The following is a 20,766-nucleotide window of genomic DNA, read 5'->3' as shown; positions in this document are numbered from 1 at the left end:
AGTTTCTAAACCCAGAAGTGCAACATCGCGAGACTTCCAGCCCGGGATTTGGGTTTTGAGATGTAAAACATTATTCCTTAGTTGTACATTTTCTCGAAATCTAAAGGCACAACCTAGATTCGAGCCAATGTCTTAAGTAGTTTAACATGTTATTACTCCAACCTCGTGAAAGTGACAAACTGAAACGTTTTTATTTTCGTCCAAAACTATTTTACATCGAAGGAGTGCCTTTGATTTGACTGCCTGCACATGCGTAGTTAGGCGCCAGACGACCACTAAGACCCGATGACGTGATTCTACGCATGAGTTTAGCCAGCCAACGTCGCCTACAAGTGTGATCGGATATACTGTCTTCATACTGTACTGTCTTTGGCTATATGTTTCGAGACTTGGTTAGATTCAGAAAGCACCTCTATACTCCCATCGCTTCTGATTGGTGCTCCATGATACGCCCACGTGCGTTACATATCACTTTGACGTCACTTACAGTATTTTTGGCCACGCCTTACGTTGTTATCCTGTCTAGTCACAACCTATTAACTGCTTGGAAAGATTTTGACAGAAATTCACCATGCCTCTTCGAACAGCTGTCCGTTATCTTAGTGCCCCAATAAGATATATTTTGAGACCCTCAACTACCACCTCAAACCGGAGCTATGCAGCTATCGCCGAGGCTAGATCGGTGCTGGAGCATGAACTTGAAACGATCCGAACTGGTGGAACGTGGAAAGGAGAAAGAATAATCACGTCCAAGCAGGGTCCTCATATCAACGTGGACGGCAGTCGTGGCGGTGAGTAGCCTGACGTTATAGTTAGGGGTCAGCTCACCAACTTTCAATTATATTGATTTGCCTACCTATGTATTGCTGTCCTCAAGTGACATGAAAAACATGGCAAAAGTTGGCAAGTCTAGCCTACCCACGTTGTCTAACGAGGTCGAACTTGTTGCATACAGACAGCTAAAAGTTGCAGCAAGCTAAGTTCGCTAGCAAGTTTACCTACTAGTTTTGTTCGCCCCATCTGAACTTCGCGGAAATTCATCTCAGCCTGGTGGTGTTGGGGTAGCTAGCTACATGACCGAGACTTTCCCTACTTGGCAACTGGAAGTTATACGTGTGCTTAGTGTTATCGTGATTTGTGGTGGCTGCTGGTGTTGTTAAACCCATATTTCTGCCACCAACGTAACTACTGAATTGTTACTGTTCACTTTTGCGTACCAGAGAAAGACTGACCCCTAGTGCTGATTTATGAATGGCTTATGTCCTCTCGTGTACAGCTGGCACTCTTCTGTATTTGCCAGTAAGTACACAATGGTAGAAATCCCTCACTCATACTCCCTCCAGCAGTCATGCAAGGTCACTGTGGTAATTGTTACTGGTAAATCAAGATTTCTCTGGCGGTTGGGTCAGTATTGTTATGATGTGCATGTCCTCTGGAGAACCTGACTTATATATGCTTACCTATTGTTTCTCTCTCCCCCTATATAGACATATTGAATTTCTGCGCAAACAACTATCTGGGCCTCTCCAGCCATCCCCAGGTAGTGGAGGCAGGGATTGAGGCCTTGAAGAAGTATGGTGCTGGGCTGAGCTCAGTGAGATTCATCTGTGGCACACAGGTAACCTAAAGACTGCTTGCTCAAGTGTTTCTGGTGGTTCTGTGTGAGTTCACATTACTCTGTGATTGTGTCTCCTCTCATTCTCGTATTACCACATGATCCACAGGACATTCACAAAGATCTGGAGCAGAAGCTGGCTCAGTTCCATGAGCGTGAGGACTGCATCCTATATGCCAGCTGTTTTGACGCCAACGCAGGGCTATTTGAGGTTTGTGATTCTTGAATACATTAACATGTGATTAACTGTTTTATACATTATGTTGCATGGTCTGTCGTTACAGTTTCTGTGCCACTGTATTAAACAGTCCTAAAGTAGTAATGCACTCTTTTTCTACGTCAGGTTCTGTTGGGCCCTGACGATGCAGTTCTTTCTGATGAGCTGAATCATGCCTCTATTATTGATGGGATCAGATTGTGTCGGGCCAAGAGGTTCAGATACAAACACATGGACCTGAATGACTTGGAGACCCAGCTGAAAGAGTCCCAGGTAAAGAGGGTGCTATACACACATTGAAATAAGAATCTCCTTGAGGTGATTATGTGGGATAATGACAGCGGGGTGAGGAGTAAGACAGGCATCATCTGCTGTCCATCTTCCAGCTGGAGGATTTCTAAACCCTGTCCTCCCCATCCTAATACCTGCACTACTTTCAGCCATTACACATATTTCTTAGAATATGATTGCACAGTATATTTTTTTTAATTAAGGGCTCCACCTTTCATGAAGCTTATTATGCTGAATCCTCTTGAAATCCATGAAGCTTGAAACCATAGTGATGGGTAAATTAAGGTTGCTGAATTGATTTTAGTGTTAGTGGGCTGTGTTTGCTTCACTGGTCATCATGGCTCCCTGTCCTCAGTCATCTCGTCTACGCCTCGTTGTCACGGATGGCGTGTTCTCCATGGATGGTGACATGGCTCCATTGAAGGGGATCTGTGACCTGGCAGAGCAGTATGGAGCCATGGTCTTCATTGACGAATGCCATGCTACAGGCTTCATGGGCCCACGAGGCAGGTGAGTGAAGGTCCGGGTGGAGAGAAAAAAGGACAGATGGAGAAATTATGCTAGAACTTTAATGATGTAGTTATGCCTAGGATAACTAAAAAGGATTATGCCGACCAATAGTGTTATTACATTTTGTTTGCAGAGGCACAGATGAGCTCCTGGGAGTGATGGACAGGGTTCACATTGTCAACTCTACTTTGGGAAAAGCACTGGGAGGTGCAGCTGGTAGGTTTCCCTCTGTTTTGACTCGTATATGGAATTGCATAACGGTACTGTATGTTCTCAATTGTTATGAAATGTCACTGTTGACAATGTAGGCTGTGTAATTGAACTCCATAAATGGATGACAAAACTAACTTGAAAATATACATTGATACAGGGCATTTGGAAAGTATTCAAACCCCTTGACCTTTTCCACATTATTCTAAAATGGTTTAAAAAAAAACTGTAGTAAATTAATTTGATTTGACATGATTTGGAAAGGCATACACCTGTCTATATAAGGTCCCACAGTTGACATTGAATGTCAGAGCAAAAACGAAGCCATGCGGTCGAAGGAATTGTCCGTAGAGCTCCGAGACAGGATTGTGTCGAGGCACAGATCTGGGGAAGGCTACCAAAAAATGTCTGCAGCATTTAAGGTCCCCATGGGCCCACGAGGCAGGTGGCCTCCTCAGTGGCCTCCATCATTCTTAAATAGAAAACGTTTAGAACCACCAAGACTCTTCCTAGAGCTGGTCTCCTGGCCAAACGGAACAATCAGGGGAGAAGGGCCTTGGGTCAGGGAGGTGACCAAGAACCTGATGGTCACTCTGACAGAGCTCCAGAGTTCCTTTCCTCTGTGGAGATGGGAAAACTTTCCAGAAGGACAACCATCTCTGCAGCACTCCACCAATCAGGTCTTTATGGTAGAGTGGCCAGACGGAAGCCACTCCTCAGTAAAAGGCGCATGACAGCCCGCTTGGAGTTTGCCAAAAGGCACCTAAAGACTCTCAGACGATGAGAAACAAGATTCTCTGGTCTGATGACACCAAGATTGAACTCTTTGGCCTGAATGCCAAGTGTCACGTCTGGAGGAAACCTGGCACCATCCCTATGGTGAAGCATGGTGGTGGCAGCATCATGCTGTGGGGATGTTTTTCAGCGGCAGAGACTTGTCAGGATCGAGGGAAAGGTGAACGGAGCAAAGTACAGTGAGATCCTTGATGAAAACCTGCTCCAGAGCGCTCAGGACCTCCGACTGGACAACGACCCTAAGCACACAGCCAAGACAACGCAAGAGTGGCTTTGGAACAAGTCTCTAAATGTCCTTGAGTGGCCCAGCCAGAGCCCGGACTTGAACCCGATCGAACATCTCTGGCGAGACCTGAAAATAGCTGTGCAGCCACCCTCCCCTTCCAACCTGACAGAGCTTGAGAGCATCTGTAGAGAAGAATGGGAGAAGCTCCCCAAATACAGGTGTGCCAAGCTTGTAGCGTCATACCCAAGAAGATTCAATGCTGTAATCGCTGCCAAATATGCTTCAACAGAGTACTGAGTGAAGGGTCTGAATACTTATGTAAATGTGATATTTCAGATTTTTTTTGGGCGGGGCTGTAACATAACATAATGTGGAAAAAGTCAAGGGGTCTGAATACTTTCCAAATGCACTGTATAAGGTGGATATGGGTTTTCTATCTGTTTTCTCTCAGGTGGGTACACAGTGGGTCCTAAACCTTTGATTGACCTGCTGAGGCAGCGCTCTCGTCCGTACCTCTTCTCCAACTCCCTACCCCCTCCTGTCGTGGGCTGCGCTACCCGGGCTGTCGAGCTGCTCCTCGCTTCCAATGAGATTGCCCAGAGTGTCGGGGACAAAACCACGAGGTGGGAACCGGGGAAGGGACTGGGGCCTCTGTTTTGGTGAATGTGGTAGACACCGTCTAAGCTTATGGAACGGTTAACATAGGAGCACGGACAAAAACAGATAAGCCTTTTTGTGTTGGTCTTTGTGAAAAATGCGTATGAGCTAAATCATGAATGGGACATGTTTGAAAAGAGCAATTGAATGACCTTGAGATTGACTATTTTCTTGTGCTGAAAAAGTCACAAGATCTGTATTTATTCTGCATTCAACACTTTTGCTTATTTCATCTCTTATCTGTACTGTGTCCTTCACAGGAGGTTGGTGGGACATTTTAATTGGGGAGGATGGGCTCGTGGTAATGGCTGGAGTGGGATAGTATCAATCATTCCATTTGCTCCGTTCCAGACATTATTATGAGCTGTCCTCTGCTCAGCAGCCTCCACTGGTGTCCTTCCACACATGTCTATAGTTTCAAGAGCACTACATGTTTCCCAGAGAACCCAGTTAGCAACAATGACAGTTGAAGGCATTGATACTGTATAAGGAACGAGTGCCATTTCTGTAATGTCATTATTCTCTCCCTCTCTCGTAGGTTCAGAAACAAAATGACCGGTGCTGGGTTCACCATCTCAGGCTCTGACCACCCTATCTGTCCTGTGATGCTGGGAGATGCTAGACTAGCCTCTCTGATGGCTGATGACATGCTGAAACTAGGTGAGGAAACAGTTTAGGCTGAATATGAATGGAGCACAAGCACATTTCAAGCATTATCAAACATTACAACAGTCTGTATATTGGTTTGAAATACTCTATGGATTTTTTGTCCACTCATTTTATAGAACTGAACTACACTGCTCAAAAAAATAAAGGGAACACTTAAACAACACAATGTAACTCCAAGTCAATCACACTTCTGTGAAATCAAACTGATTGACAATAAATTTCACATGCTGTTGTGCAAATGGAATAGACAACAGGTGGAAATTATAGGCAATTAGAATTAAATGTGCATGTGTCTGCTCAAACGGTCAGAAACAGACTCCATGAGGGCCCGACGTCCACAGGTGGGGGTTGTGCTTACAGCCCAACACCGTGCAGGATGTTTGGCATTTGCCAGAGAACACCAAGATTGGCAAATTCGCCACTGGTGCCCTGTGCTCTTCACAGATGAAAGCAGGTTCACACTGAGCACATGTGACAGAGTCTGGAGACGCTGTGGAGAACGTTCTGCTGCCTGCAACATCCTCCAGCATGACCGGTTTGGCGGTGGGTCAGTCATGGTGTGGGGTGGCATTTCTTTGGGGGGCCGCACAGCCCTCCATGTGCTCGCCAGAGGTAGCCTGACTGCCATTAGGTACCAAGATGAGATCCTCAGACCCCTTGTGAGACCATATGCTGGTGCGGTTGGCCCTGGGTTCCTCCTAATGCAAGACAATGCTAGACCTCATGTGGCTGGAGTGTGTCAGCAGTTCCTGCAAGAGGAAGACATTGATGCTATGGACTGGCCCGCCCGTTCCCCAGACCTGAATCCAATTGAGCACATCTGGCACATCATGTCTCGCTCCATCCACCAACGCCACGTTGCACCACAGACTGTCCAGGAGTTGGCGGATGCTTTAGTCCAGGTCTGGGAGGAGATCCCTCAGGAGACCATCCGCCACCTCATCAGGAGCATGCCCAGGCGTTGTAGGGAGGTCATACAGGCACGTGGAGGCACACACACTACTGAGCATCCTTTTGACTTGTTTTAAGGACATTACATCAAAGCTGGATCAGCCTGTAGTGTGGTTTTCCACTTTAATTTTGAGTGTGACTCCAAATCCAGACCTCCATGGGTTGATAAATTTGATTTCAATTGATAATTTTTGTGTGATTTTGTTGTCAGCACATTCAACTATGTAAAGAAAAAAGTATTTAATAAGAATATTTAATTCATTCAGATCTAGGATGTGTTATTTTAGTGTTCCCTTTATTTTTTTGAGCAGTGTATTTTTGAAAAGCTTGATCAAAAAGATTTCTGTGGAATTACAAATGAATGGACACACATCAACCTGTAGAGGGAGACAGAGATATACTCATAGATTTTTTTGTATTCAACAATTTTGTCTCACAAAATGGGAGCTGACAACAATCAATGACCTAATAGTTTATTAGCTGCAAACTACACTGCTTGAATACTAGGGCTGGAAAAAAATATTCATTTGAATCAGTCTGGCCTTTCTTGAAGAACCGTAGTCTTCAGTGTTATGTCTATCTACTACAAGTACCCATTATTCTGTCTCCCACAGGAGTGTATGTGATTGGGTTCTCCTACCCAGTGGTACCAAAGGGCAAAGCCAGAATCCGGGTCCAGATCTCAGCGGCCCACACTGACCAGGACATTGACCGCGCTGTAGATGCTTTCATACAGACAGGCAGGAAGCATGGAGTTGTGTCTTAAATAGAAGGACTTGTGGATAATTTTGCTGCCAATAAGCAAGTTAAAAAGACAAGCAGCTTGCAGAGTTTGGACTGTGGTTCCAGATTACACAGGAGGCCTATGAATGACAGTGCGACAAAGATAATTTATTACATACAGGGTAATGTATTACAGATGAAGCTCAATGCTATTTGTGTTGCTTTTGTGTTGCAGTTGAATGAATAAAATACTTTTGTTAACAAAACGTTGGTATTTTCCTATGGAGCTAGCAGGATATGGTTGTAATACTGGGTAAGCTAGAAGATATATTAAAGTCTTGTTTTTATTTAGAGCAATACACGTGTGCTTGCATCAACAGTAACTTTGTAAACACAACGAACAGGGTTGTTGTTCCAGTTTGTTGTAACGCCACCACAATGTAATGTACCTGGCTTAGTCATATTTCTTTTTGATATTTAAAAAGAAATCCTTCTTTTCCCGCCACAAACTCTTGCAAGCCCACCTTCCTACAATCAGGACACGCCTCCTGCAATGTATTCAGCCAATCATTATCACTCGTCGATCATATCTACCAATGGCAAAGCGTCACTGTTCGACTTCGCGGGAAAGTGACGATTTTTATTTGCCGCGAAAGAGTCAGCGTGGAATCCATTGTCCACAGAAGATCACCAAAACTGTTGCTTTTAGGATAATACATATAATTTTCAGCACTTTGTAGATATAATCGGTGAATTATGTCTGGTTTCGACGACCCTGGAGTTTATTACAGTGACAGCTTCGGCGGTGGAGATGGACCCGGGGATGAAGGTGGAGTGAAACGGAGCCAGATCAAGAAACGATTCCGTGAATTTCTTCGGCAGTTCAGAGTTGGGACGGATCGCACCGGTTTCACCTATAAATACAGGTAAGATCGAGATTGTATTAAGTGCCACGAAGTCATTGTCGATGGCTACCGCCTGTTGGTGTGATGTTCTACAGATGCCCAACGTTAAGTTAGCTAGCCAGTTAGCTAACAGTTAGTTAGCCAGTTACTGTAACGTTAGCTAACTAACTAACACTGATCACCACAATGGTCTTGAAGGAATCAAGTTTGACTCTTCAACGTCCTGTGATTGAGTTTGTATTTCGTTTTTGTTTGCCCTATGATTATGTTCGCATTCTGTTTTATTGAGCTATTTATATCTTATTGTTCATGTTGTATTGTTGACATTTTCTGCTGTGTAGAGATGCTCTTAAGAGACACTACACCCTGGGGGAGTACTGGGTGGAGGTGGAGATGGAAGACCTGGCCAGCTTTGACGAGGACCTGTCAGACTGCCTGTACAAGGTGCCCTCTGAGAACCTGCCGCTGGTGAGACGATTGAATAGACTAATAACAGACAAATAATTTGAGGAGTTTTAATTGGAGCAATTGCAGGCTGAATAATTAATGTATTTGATGGATTCCTATATTTTCTGTTGCTGATCTTATCATGCTAATCTTATATTCTATTTGGCAAATAATTATATCTGAACATTATCCCTTTAAACTGAGCCCTGGCATTATGATTGACAGCTGGAGGAGGCTGCCCAGGAGGTGGCTGACGAGGTGACCCGCCCCAGGCCCCTGGGAGAGGAGACAGTGCAGGAAATCCAGGTCATGCTGAAGAGTGATGCCCATCCTGCCTCCATTCGCAACCTCAAGGTAAGAGACTCTGAGGATGCAATACTGGGCCTTTCACCTTTCAGTTGGCTCATGTAGAAGGTGGCATGAAAGGTTCCCTGAATTTTCCATCCATGTAACATGCCATGACTCTGAACTCTCCATCTCTTTCTCTCTGGTAGTCGGAGCAGGTGTCCAGGCTGGTGAAGGTCCCTGGGATCGTCATCTCTGCCACGGCTGTGAGGGCCAAGGCCACCAGGGTGTGTTTGCAGTGTCGTGGCTGTCGTTCCGTCATCAGTAACATCTCAATGCCCCCAGGCCTGCAGGGCTACGCTCTTCCCCGAAAGTGCAACACGTGAGTGCAACCCTCTGAGTTTAGTGTTTGTGTACACTCCAGTGCATGAAAAAACGCAATAAGTCATTGTGTGTGTGTGAAATCATCTGCTTTATCATTGTGTGTGATTTCATTCTTAAACATCTCTCTCTCAGTGAGCAGGCAGGCAGGGTGAGGTGTCCTATAGATCCCTACTTCATCATTCCAGACCGCTGTGTCTGTGTGGACTTCCAGACCCTCCGTCTGCAGGAGTCTCCAGATGCTGTGCCACACGGAGAGATGCCCCGCCACCTGCAGCTCTACTGTGACAGGTAACACACACAGCATCGTCTGTGTGCCTCAATATTCTCAATTAAATACAATTAACACATGCCCAATATACACAGAGTGCAAAGTGAGACCGACAAGTACATTACAGCTCATGTTCTGCCTCCCCTCAGGTACCTGTGTGACCGTGTGGTCCCTGGGAACAGAGTGACCATCATGGGGATCTACTCCATCAAGAAGGTGGCCCAAGCTAAGGGCAAGGGCAGAGATAAAAGTGCAGGTGTGGGCATCCGCTCCTCCTACCTCCGTGTGGTGGGCATTCAGCAGGACACAGAGGGAGCAGGTAGGCACGATAAGGCTACTAGAGGTTAGATTACTTATCCAACATTATGTCCTATGTGGGATAGTACTATAGATATAATGCTATCTTTGTCTCTCAGGTCGCGGGGCCACAGGGTCAGTCTCCCCTCAGGAAGAGGAGGAGCTGAGAGCGTTGGCCTCCTCCCCCGACGTCTACGGCTCCCTCGCCCGTTCCCTCGCTCCTTCCATCTACGGCAGTGATGACCTGAAAAAGGCCATTGCCTGCCTGCTGTTTGGCGGCTCCAGGAAGAGGTGAGTCATAACCATTGGAAATGGCATGTAGAATTCGACTAGATTTGATGCGTGTACATTTCTCTCCAGTGTGTATGTATAATGACCTTTCCTGTCTCAGGCTGCCTGACGGGCTGACCCGTAGAGGAGACATCAACTTGCTAATGCTGGGAGACCCCGGTACTGCTAAGTCCCAGCTGCTCAAGTTTGTGGAGAGGTGCTCTCCCATTGGGGTAAGGATGGGCTTGATGAATGAATATAGGTACAGTGGAGCAAAAAAGTATTTAGTCAGCCACCAATTGTGCAAGTTCTCCCACTTAAAAAGATGAGAGAGGCCTGTAATTTTCATCATAGGTACACTGCAACTATGACAGACAAAATGAGAAAAGAAAATCCAGAAAATCACATTGTAGGATTTTTAATGAATTTATTTGCAAATTATGGTGGAAAATAAGTATTTGGTCAATAACAAAAGTTTATCTCAACTTTGTTATATACCCTTTGTTGGCAAGAGGTCAAACGTTTTCTGTAAGTCTTCACAAGGAGCAATCATGACACTCCCTCAACATAGATTTAAACCAGAATTACAAAGATGGATTCCAGAAGTGTCATTTGCTGACAATTAATCAGCATGCTAGTGACCCCTATCGAAAGCGCTAACCTGTATCTTCCCTCTCTCTCTTCCTCTGTCAGGTGTATACCTCAGGTAAAGGCAGCAGTGCTGCTGGTCTGACGGCCTCTGTCCTGAGGGACCCCGTCACCCGTGGCTTCATCATGGAGGGAGGAGCCATGGTGCTGGCTGATGGTGGGGTGGTGTGCATCGATGAGTTTGACAAGGTATGGAAACATGGACAGAAGAACATCAATTGCTGAATACTTGATTAGTTTGTTTGCAGACTCTTAACCGTATCTCTCCTTCCTCTCAGATGAGAGAGGATGACCGAGTAGCCATCCATGAAGCCATGGAGCAACAGACCATCTCCATTGCCAAGGCTGGCATCACCACCACCCTGAACTCCCGCTGCTCGGTGCTGGCCGCTGCGAACTCTGTGTTTGGCCGTTGGGACGACACCAAGGGAGAGGACAACATTGACTTTATGCCTACCATCTTGTCCCGTTTTGACATGATCTTTATCATCAAGGACATCCACGACCATCAGAGAGACATGGTGAGGGAACACACTTTAGTCTGTTCTGGGTTTGTTTGTGTGTGGGAAGGTTTATGCACAGGGATACTGAACACGGCCCAGGCTAGCACAGTGTTAACACTATTGACCTTCTTTTCTCTCTCAGACTCTGGCCCGCCACGTGATGAACGTCCATCTCAGTGCTCATACTCAGACTGAGGGTGTGGAGGGAGAGATCACACTGGCCACACTGAAGAAGTACATTGCCTATGCCAGAACGTGAGTCTTGAACTCCTTTATTTCAGCAGATTTATTCTGTGTAGGTTAGATTCTGTTTAGATTGAGTTCATGCACTCTACTTGCAGAGAAACAATACTAGACACTAGTATGTACACGTGGAGGGATTTGGTTTGTAGCGGTCAAATGTGCCCTGACAGGAAATGCGGCCCACGTCTCTCTGCGGCTGCAGCTGAAAAGCTGAAGAACAGATATGTGGTGATGAGGAGTGGAGCGAGGGAACATGAGAGGGAGAGCGACAGGAGAGCCTCCATCCCCATCACTGTCAGGTACCTATATGATACTTCACCTGCCAACATCATTACCAGTCAGGATACTGTCCATCTTCAGTGTCATAATGCTTTGTACTCCGTGGTCCCCTGCAGGCAGCTGGAGGCGGTGGTGCGCATCTCTGAGTCCCTGGCCAAGATGAAGCTGCAGGCTGTGGCTGGAGAGGAGGAGGTGGACGAGGCCCTGCGGCTCTTCCAGGTGTCCACACTGGATGCTGCGCTGTCCGGCAGCCTCTCTGGTGTGGAGGGCTTCACCACTCAGGAGGACCAGGAGATGATTTCCCGTGTTGAGAAGCAGCTGAAGAGACGCTTTGCCATTGGCTCCCAGGTGTCCGAGCACAGCATCGTCCAGGACTTCACCAAGCAGGTCAGTTACACTAGTCTACTTTGAACAGAAGACGGTACCACTTGGTCAATTACATTAAAGTACTTTGGGCATTGGAATGTTTGGCATTTGTCTATATGATTCAGTGCTGTCCTCAGTTGGCCTACGTGTTGCCCTGTAGCCTGTTTATCTGTCCACTGACCAGAATCTCTCTACCCTCTCCCATATACAGAAGTATCCAGAGCAGGCCATCTACAAGGTCCTTCACCTGATGATGAGGAGGGGAGAGCTGCAGCACCGCATGCAGAGGAAGGTGCTCTACAGAGTCAAGTAGTCTCTCAAAAAGATGCATACGCACAAAGATTAAGTCACGATGGGCTTTGTAAATAGTAGAAGGGACAGGCGTCTCCTCAATTCACTTCCTCACAAGCCAGTGGACATCTTCATGAAGTCACGTCGATACGTCTACTCCATCCTAGGCCATGGTCCGCCTACAGAGCCACTGATGTCTACCTTTTCATGTGTTGCTTTGCCAAGTTAAGCCAACAGTTATTTGCTCTTCTATTGCTCTCATAAGTATTTTGGTGTCTATTCTTTTTAGTTAAACAAATGATGTTATGGAGGCAATTTGGATTAACTGTGTTGAATTGTTTGGGGTAAGAAAATTGACAAGAGAATGCCTTTAAGATTGTTAATGTTAAATCATTAATTGTGTAAGGTATTTTGTATTGAAAATAAATAGCAAACTTCTTTATTTAGACATTTCTTATGTTGAAATGGTGTGCATAATCTTTAATGAAACATACTATGTACACAGAATTGCAATTAATACAGCATGTCAATTTTCATTTTAAGATTGCCTTATGCATTTAAAAAAGTACAGTCATGACAAAGTGCTGTAAGTGCACACACCCTTAGGTGGTCATGATTAGTGAAGTGATTAGGTCAACTACATATATACATATTTAAGGACTTATTTCAAGGCTTTAGAACACATAGATACCCATCCCGACTGTTGCTAAAGCAACACAAATACCCAGTGACACCTGCTTGATGGACAAAGAAGGGATGAGAGCTGGCGTCTTGGCCTTTACTTGGTCCCCTGCAAAAGCAAAATAATACCTTTTTTTATAACACACAAGGAAGGTGAAAGATCCCATTTCCAATCAGCATATGAGCTTGTACTTACCATAAGCGTCCTCTGTGACACTCAACATTTTCTGTAGATCATTGAAGACCTGTACGAGAAATAACACAGGATGTCTTCATTGAACAAGACGTACACAATCAGCAATATGCTATGGCAATGGCACCCAGTAACCCGTTTACACTGCATCGTTGACTTGACCTTCCCAGTTTCACTTCCTCTGCACAGTTATGTTTAGCTACTTTTAATGTCACATGCACAAGTACAGTGAAATGCCTTTCTTGTAAGCTCTAAACCCAACAATGCAGTAATAAATAAGAATGTAATACTAAAAATAAAGTAGAACAAAACACGAGAAAAAAAAAGAACACGAGAAAGCATACTATATACAGGATCAGTCAGTTCCAGAACCATATTTAAAATGTGCATGGATGCTGGAGTGATATCGGTAGAAATGTGTAGGTATATATGATAAACAGAGTAGCAGCAGTGTGTGTAGTCAGTATAAATGTATGTGCATATTATTTGTGTGTGAGCAAATTATGGAGTGAGTGTTTGTGTCTATGTTAGTGTCAGTGAGTGTGCATACAGACTGCAAAAATAAAATATAAGGGTCAACTCAGTCTGTGTAGCCATTTTGTTAGCTATGTAGTTAGCTATTTAGCAGTCTTATGGCTTGGGGTTAGAAGCTGTTCAGGAGCCTGTTGGTGTCAGACTTGATGCACCGGTACCGCTTGCAGTGCAGAAGCAGAGAGAACGGTATATGACTTGGGTGGCTGGAGTCTAACGATTTTCCAGGCCCTCCTTTCACACTGCCTGATATAGAGGTCCTGAATGGCAGGGAACTCGGCCTCAGTGACGTACTGGGTTGTCCGCACCAACTTCTGTAGCGCCATGCGATCGAGGGCGGTGCTATTGCCATACCAAGCAGTGATGCAGCCAGTCAAGATGCTCTCAATGGTACAGCTGTATAACTTTTCATAGTGACTTTTCATTACTGTATTAGTTCCCATAACCTATATTCTTACCCAGTTTGCTTCCACCCTTCCTCCGTCTTCCCTTTCACTCACCTGGATGTTGAGTTCGAAGGCCATGATAGCCTCCTCAAGCACCACCTCCCTCTCATCCTTGGTCAGCTCGATGCTGTTCATTCTGCTCCTGTACAGCTGCTTGAAGCGGTTAGGGCTTGACACTCCGGGGAAGGAGAAAAACGACAGTCCCTCTCCGCTGCTTAACCCGATTGACTTCTGGGTAATCTTCCCCAAAATTTGTCCCCCTGACAGGTCACCTAGGTAACGGGTGTAGGCGTGGGCCACCAGCAATTTAGGATTGCCTTCACCAATCTGGAGAGGGAGACAAATAAATTGTTATTACTAAGCAGGTACACAATTAAGATAGTGTGCCTACCCTGCATGTTGGTATATCTATAGCATGTACCTTGTGAAGTCTCTGTGTATATCTGTGTGTTGCAGCAGGAATGATGACTCTCTTTCGCCACTCCTGTCCAAAGAAGTGTTCCAGATCTCTCTCTAGTGTCTCCAGTCGGGCCAGTTCCTGGGGGAAGTATATCGGTGCAACACCTGGGTGGGAAGCATTTCTGTCCATCTCCTCTTCCAGTGCTTTGTAGATCTCGTAGAGGGAACACAGAAGAAGCTGCCATGGAAAAGAGGGGTTACAGATTAATACTTAGTACACAGTGAGTGCTCATTTTCCATGACTATGTAGGAAGTGTAAGAAAAGGCATTCTAGGTAGTTCATATTATGAAAACCACTATAAATTATTTTGGCAAGTGGTTTTTAATTCACTCTCAGATTGGCTTTTCTCACCTTGTACTGCGGAAGAGTTATCTGTCCCTTCTGATAGCTCAGCATCAGTTGGGTGTTTTCTGCCCTGACATGGATCTCTTTAGTCGCTGCTTTTATCTGTTCTGACAAATCACTGAGGAGAGATGGAGAACATTAGGAGGACATCCTGATTTACCAGAGTACAGTAAATGTGAGCACAGAGTTTGCAGTTAGTAATTGTGTTCTGTATGTTCAATACCTTTACTTTACCATATATCAGCACTGACCTGGTCTGAAATACAATAATCTAGTTAACATATCGACCATTCGTTACAAAATTACTGTACCTGCCAGGGTTCTGCATATCATCTTTCCATGCCGAGTTGACTGTCTCCATGTCTGTAATCCAGAATTTTTTATATGGTGGTTATAACATTATTACCCAAATGTGAACAACTGTTACAGTTTATTAAAAAACAAGTCAGTGAAAGAGTTGATAATTTACCTGTGGGGTATTTCCTTGATGATGTCTTGTTATACAGCTGGTAAACAAAAGCTGCCTCCTTCTCAAACGAGTTTAGAGTTGCTTGTCCTCTTTGACCTGTGCCCCTGTCTTTATATTTGACTCCCTCGCCTTCTCTCCCAATGTTTGTCAGCTAAATCAAATGGGAAGTGAGAGTGTTGACTCATTTCCCTTATGCTGAAGCTTAACATGACAGGGCAGATTTACCAGTGAGGGGAGAGCATGAGTGAGCAGATGGGATGGTAGAAATCATTAAACACAGAGTCACATGAACCACAGGTAGTGAATGTGTTCCTTCTGCTATTGAGGGAGAGTATGTTGACTACAGGCGAGAACAAAGTTATAAACACTGAGAGTTCAAAATATTAGGAACACCTTCCTAATATTGAGTTGCACTCCCTTTTGCCCTCAGAACAGACTCAATTCTACAAGGTGTTGAAAGCGTTCCACAGGGATGCTGGCCCATGTTGATTCCAATGCTTTCCATAGTCGTGTCAAGTTGGCTGGATGTCCTTTGGGTGGAGGACCATTCTTGAAACACACAGGAAACTGTTGAGTGTGAAAAACCCAGCAGTGTTGCAGTTCTTGACACACTCAAACAGGTGCGCATGGCACCTACTACCATACCCCGTTCAAAGGCACTTTGATGGCGTACATAAACAATCTATGTCTCAATTGTCTCAAGGCTTGAAAATCATTCTTTAACCTGTCTCCTCCCCTTCATCTACACCGATTGAAGTGGATTTAACAGGTAATATCAATAAGCGATCATAGCTTTCACCTGGAATGTCATGTTTCTAATGTTTTGTGCTCTCAGTGTATGTACCTTTTAATTTTCTGAAGATAAATCAGAATAACAAGAGTGATTCAATATGCTGACTTAACTACAGGTAGGACTCACTGGTTAAATTAATCCAATTTAATCCTATTCTCTCTCCCATTGTGTTCATTGAACTTTGTGTTGGTACAAAGTTTCAGCCACAAATGACTAACTGCAGGTCAAAATTAATTTCAGGGGATTACATTGTAAACTCTTGTCCTCAACATTCAATTAGTATGATTTACCTTACATTTGTCTATTATACATCTATTGATCTATTACCAATCTATAGATAACCTGATTCAACAGGTTTCAACAAAATAGAGAAGGGGGATACCATGACTCAACAGAAGTGTATGTTGCAGTTGTAGAAGGCAAAAATAAGAGCAATTTCTAGGCATGAGAATTTTATGAATAGTTCATTGTGTTTATGATATTATAATAATATCCATGCTATGTTTCACTTAATTAACATTTTATAATGATTAGTATGTATTTCACCAAAACATTATCAAACTACTACAATTATCTAAAAAATTGCAACATTACAAAGTTTATAACACTGTAATAAAGAAAGTAATAAAGAAGGTCAAATGTGTTACTTTGGCTACATGACACTTTTGTATTAAAAGTGTGGAACATTTCTTGTCCATCACTTTAAGTTTTATCACGCCCTCTATTTTTCACACTAGCTCTTATTGTCCAGAATAGAGCAGCGTTTATTGGTCAGAATACTGAGGTATGCTGTAGTGTCGTATCCAGGCAGAAAGAAGAAGTGCAGATCCAGTGGGAAGGAAAAGCGTGGCAAGTTGTTCCTTACTCTATCTGAGTTACTGGACAGTTCGGGTGGGAGGAACAGTTCAAAGGTCACCGCGACAAACCTGCCTGTGTACCACAATGACAACTTCTCTCTCCGCCAGCCATATGATCGTGTGATCCGCTGCCTGGGGTTCCGGTTCAACTTCAGCATCTTTGATGGGTATGTAAATGATAATTTTACAGTGGCATGTCTTTACATAATGCGAAAAGAGTTTTGTTAAAGTTATTGTTTTCTGTGGAAGTGGTGGATCTTCTGTTTTATCATTTTCATTGGCAAAGCCAGGCTGTTTCAGTCAGATAATGTCAGTCTGTTCTAATGATACCGTTAATCTCTCCAGCTCGGCCCGCCCACCAAGCAGTGAGGGTGCCAGGGGGCGGTTGCCAGGGGTGACAGCCTGGTACGAGGGGCGGGGAACCCCAGACCTTTTTGTTCTGGGGACGGCTGCCCACTCAAGAGACTATCGCTCTTCTGCAGGGGGGTTCATCCATGGCTTCCGATACACAGGTAATCATTCAAACTGCTGGTATTACAACGTAGACAAGAGTAAATCTGACTTCTGTATAGTTAGTAACTGCCTGTAAAGGGGGAGGGGGACTTTGAAGTTACAAATTTGTCTATAAAATAATGTTTTTATAGACAAAATGTGTTTGTTTTTTGACTATTTAGTGTTTTAACTTTGTTATGTGTTCCACCCTAGTGCGTGCTGTACATAGAGTCCTTGAGCTGCGTTACCATAGCAACTCCTGGCCAGCAATCAAACTGTCAATCAGTCAGCTGCAGTCCTGGCTGTTGAGGAGGGTCAATGAGGCCTCCGGACCATACCAAATGTTTGGGGTACTTGGAGACATCATTTTACTAAGAGGGTAAGTAGTGCTGAAACACTGTGCACATTTTTCTTCATGATAATTGTCCCTCATGGTAATTTACCTTTCTCTACCAATGAATCTCACATTGATTGATTGCCTATAGATATCCCGATTTATGTTCACTAAGGCTGTGTTTACACAGGCAGCCAAATTCAGATATTTTTTTTTACCAATCTGTATTTTGACCAATCTGAGCAGCTCTGAAAACGATCTGATGTGAAAAGATCAGATGTGATTGGTAAAAATACCAATTAGTGTAAAAAAGGTCAGAATTGGGATGCCTGTGTAAACGCAGCCTAAATTAATCCATTTCTGAACCAGTTTAACTTTGAATAATCTTCTCCTTTCCTTTCAGCTCTCACTGTGAGTACCTGGAGGAGTTTCCCCTCCAGGCCCTGCCCCAGTTCTCTTCTCTGTCTGGCCACCAGCTCTCCAAGCATGGGCTGCTGGTTCTGGTTCTACAGTACGGGCTGAACCGCACAGACTCACTGGGCCCTGGCAGGGCAGAGTCAGAGTGGACCCGTGCCTGGAGGTCCAACTTCCTCCACCCTGTTCTATACTACTACGACAAACTTCCCACTGGTGAGTGTGAGAATGTTAGAAACCTTATGAAGAGTACAAAACAGTTTGACCTTATGATTGTGTTGAAGACTAAGTGAAGTAATGACTTTCAAATGAAGAGTATGTCTGTGTATAGTACAAGGCATCTTTGTGGTATGACGTCAGCACTCAAACCTACGTATGTATGTAAAAACAAATACATGTTATTCTCTCATTTGTCTGCCATCCTAAACAGAGAGGGACATGAGACACCGTCCTGTTGGCTGGCCACTGCCACGGCCCAAGGCAGTGCATCACATGATCGAGGACTTCTTGACTGAGTGGGATGGGCCCATCTCCCACAGCCAGCCACTGCGGCGCTTCCTGGAACACTGTCTCCACACTGACCTCAGGGCCTTCTATGCAGGTAGAGCATGTCCTCAACTGATCCCTCATTACAACACCTTATTATACTAGGGTAAATATGCCCTTAGGATATGTCCTTTATATTTCCATATACAGTACCTCCTACTCATCTTCTCATATCACACACGATTTGTTTGTTCACTTGTGACATACTTTCATACAGGATCTGTGTTATTACTGTTTTATTACGGTTCTGCCCACTCAGTTAATGAGACATTTTATTACTTGATTACTGTTTTACAATGTGTAAAACTGAACTTGTTTCTTTTCCCCACAGAGTCATGTTTTCGCTTTTCCCTTACCAATCAAAAGCCACCCCTGTTTTGTCGTCAGGGATACCTGAGGAAGCATGGGGTTGTTAGGAATAGTCAGCTGTGGCAGCATGCCCATGATGCTGGGCTAATGCCTGGAGGACAGGACTCTGCATCCCCAGACACAGACCCATCGTTCCCTGATTACCTTACACGAGCTGGAACCTCAGTGTCCTCTGCAATAAACCTTGACTTCTGATTGTTTACCCAAGGATCCCAAAACTAAGCCTATGACAGTTTTGATGTCCCAAGACATTCTCTACCTCCCATTATAATGTCCATGAATATATACAGTATATACAGAGTCTACAAAACATTAAGAACACCTTCCTAATATTGAGTTGCACTCCCACTCCCCCTCCCACTCCCTCTTTTGCCCTCAGAACAGCCTCAATTTGTCGGGGCATGGACTCTATAAGGTGTCGAAAGTGTTCCACAGGGATGTTGGCCCATGTTGACTCCAATGCTTCCCACAGTTGAGTCCAAATTGGAGAGTTTTAGTTCCAACTGCCGTGTCTTTGTGAGACGCAGAGTAGGTGAACGGATGATCTCTGCATGTGTGGTTCCCACCATGAAGCATGGAGGAGGAGGTATGATGGTGTGGGGGTGCTTTGCTGGTGACACTGTCAGTGATTTATTTTGAATTCAAGGCACACTTAACCAGCATGGCTACTACAGCATTCTGCAGCGATACGCCACCCCATATGGTTTGCACTTAGTGGGACTATCATTTGTTTTTCAACAGGGCAATGACCAAAAACACACCTCCATGCTGTGTAAGGGCTATTTGACCAAGAAGGAGAGTGATGGAGTGCTGCAAAAGATGACCTGACCTCGACAATCAGCCGACCTCAACCCAATTGAGATGGTTTGGGATGAGTTGGACCGCAGAGTGAAGGAAAAGCAGCCAACAAGTGCTCAGAATATGTGGGAACTCCTTCTAAACTGTTGGAAAAGCATTCCAGGTGACTACCTCATGAAGCTGGTTGAGAGAATGCCCAGAGTGTGCAAAGCTGTCATCAAGGCAAAGGGTGGCTACTTTGAAGAATCAAAAATATATTTTTATATTTGTAACACTTTTGGTTACTACATGACTCCATATGTGTTATTTCATAGTCTTGATGTCTTCACTATTATTGTACAATGTAGAAAATAGTAAAAATAAAGAAAAACCGTTGAATGAGTAGGTGTGTCCAAACTTTGACTGTATATTCCAAATATTTTGGTTGAACAACCATTCTGATTCCTCTTGAGAGTTGATTGCTCATCCCATATTATTCCTTAAATCATATTTATATATTACACTAAATTGTGGCATGGTTTATATGATGGAACTTTAGATTTGAATGTGTATACAAACAGTATGGGTGATGTTGGGTTTTAATTACATTGTGATCTATGAATTATGCATTATTTATTTTTTAATACTATTTGTGTAGGCCTACTGCTGTTATTTATCTGCTTACTTTATTTTCTGTTGCAACAGATGTAAGACATTAAAGAGAGAGAACATAATGCTCAGATGTTTCCATGTTTTTGTAGTATTATACAGCGTACACGGTTATGGGCAAATAATATTTCTTGAATTTCTTCACTCTAAATTGTATCTGTTTTCAAGATTTCTTGAGTGTAACAGCATCCATGATTTTATTGAAGTTGAAACGCATAATGGTTAGGGTAAGGGTTAAGGTTATTATCCCAAGGAGCTCACATAGAACTAACCGGATATTGAATACTGCAGCACACATCCCGCATGTCCTGCTTGCTCATTTGCTTATTTTGAACGGGGG

The 20,766-nt window shown here is 44.1% G+C and overlaps 4 protein-coding genes across 4 annotated transcripts; 3 read left to right on the top strand and 1 right to left on the bottom strand.

The window, feature by feature from the left end:
- Nucleotides 1-486: 486 nt before the first annotated feature.
- Nucleotides 487-7,130, top strand: gcat (glycine C-acetyltransferase). Its single transcript, XM_071385570.1, has 9 exons — nt 487-791; nt 1,488-1,618; nt 1,725-1,826; nt 1,959-2,105; nt 2,479-2,633; nt 2,767-2,849; nt 4,316-4,487; nt 5,060-5,181; nt 6,756-7,130. The coding sequence occupies exons 1-9, from the start codon at nt 572-574 to the stop codon at nt 6,905-6,907; spliced, it is 1,284 nt and encodes a 427-aa protein (XP_071241671.1). The 5' UTR covers nt 487-571; the 3' UTR covers nt 6,908-7,130.
- Nucleotides 7,131-7,482: 352 nt separating this feature from the next.
- LOC139565336 (DNA replication licensing factor mcm5-like) lies at nt 7,483-12,496 on the top strand. The gene is made up of 14 exons (XM_071385563.1): nt 7,483-7,790; nt 8,111-8,237; nt 8,442-8,570; nt 8,711-8,883; nt 9,018-9,173; nt 9,303-9,472; nt 9,570-9,741; nt 9,842-9,953; nt 10,414-10,557; nt 10,647-10,889; nt 11,014-11,126; nt 11,285-11,413; nt 11,510-11,780; nt 11,971-12,496. The coding sequence occupies exons 1-14, from the start codon at nt 7,621-7,623 to the stop codon at nt 12,070-12,072; spliced, it is 2,211 nt and encodes a 736-aa protein (XP_071241664.1). The 5' UTR covers nt 7,483-7,620; the 3' UTR covers nt 12,073-12,496.
- On the bottom strand, nt 12,489-15,338 carry LOC139565340 (heme oxygenase-like). The gene is made up of 7 exons (XM_071385571.1): nt 15,176-15,338; nt 15,018-15,069; nt 14,713-14,824; nt 14,323-14,538; nt 13,956-14,228; nt 12,928-12,976; nt 12,489-12,840 (listed from the first exon to the last, which is right to left on the bottom strand). The coding sequence occupies exons 2-7, from the start codon at nt 15,065-15,067 to the stop codon at nt 12,725-12,727; spliced, it is 816 nt and encodes a 271-aa protein (XP_071241672.1). The 5' UTR covers nt 15,068-15,069; nt 15,176-15,338; the 3' UTR covers nt 12,489-12,724.
- On the top strand, nt 15,066-20,497 carry LOC139564857 (FAD-dependent oxidoreductase domain-containing protein 2-like). The gene is made up of 7 exons (XM_071384696.1): nt 15,066-15,071; nt 16,706-16,992; nt 17,171-17,337; nt 17,531-17,696; nt 18,055-18,281; nt 18,496-18,666; nt 18,943-20,497. The coding sequence occupies exons 1-7, from the start codon at nt 15,066-15,068 to the stop codon at nt 19,173-19,175; spliced, it is 1,257 nt and encodes a 418-aa protein (XP_071240797.1). The 3' UTR covers nt 19,176-20,497.
- Nucleotides 20,498-20,766: the final 269 nt, after the last annotated feature.

Source organism: Salvelinus alpinus, chromosome 36 (genome assembly GCF_045679555.1).
Source record: "Salvelinus alpinus chromosome 36, SLU_Salpinus.1, whole genome shotgun sequence".
In the NCBI taxonomy this organism is placed as follows: Eukaryota; Metazoa; Chordata; class Actinopteri; order Salmoniformes; family Salmonidae; genus Salvelinus; species Salvelinus alpinus.
Note: the sequence above shows the minus strand (reverse complement) of the source record. Positions and strands in the feature narration are given on the sequence as shown.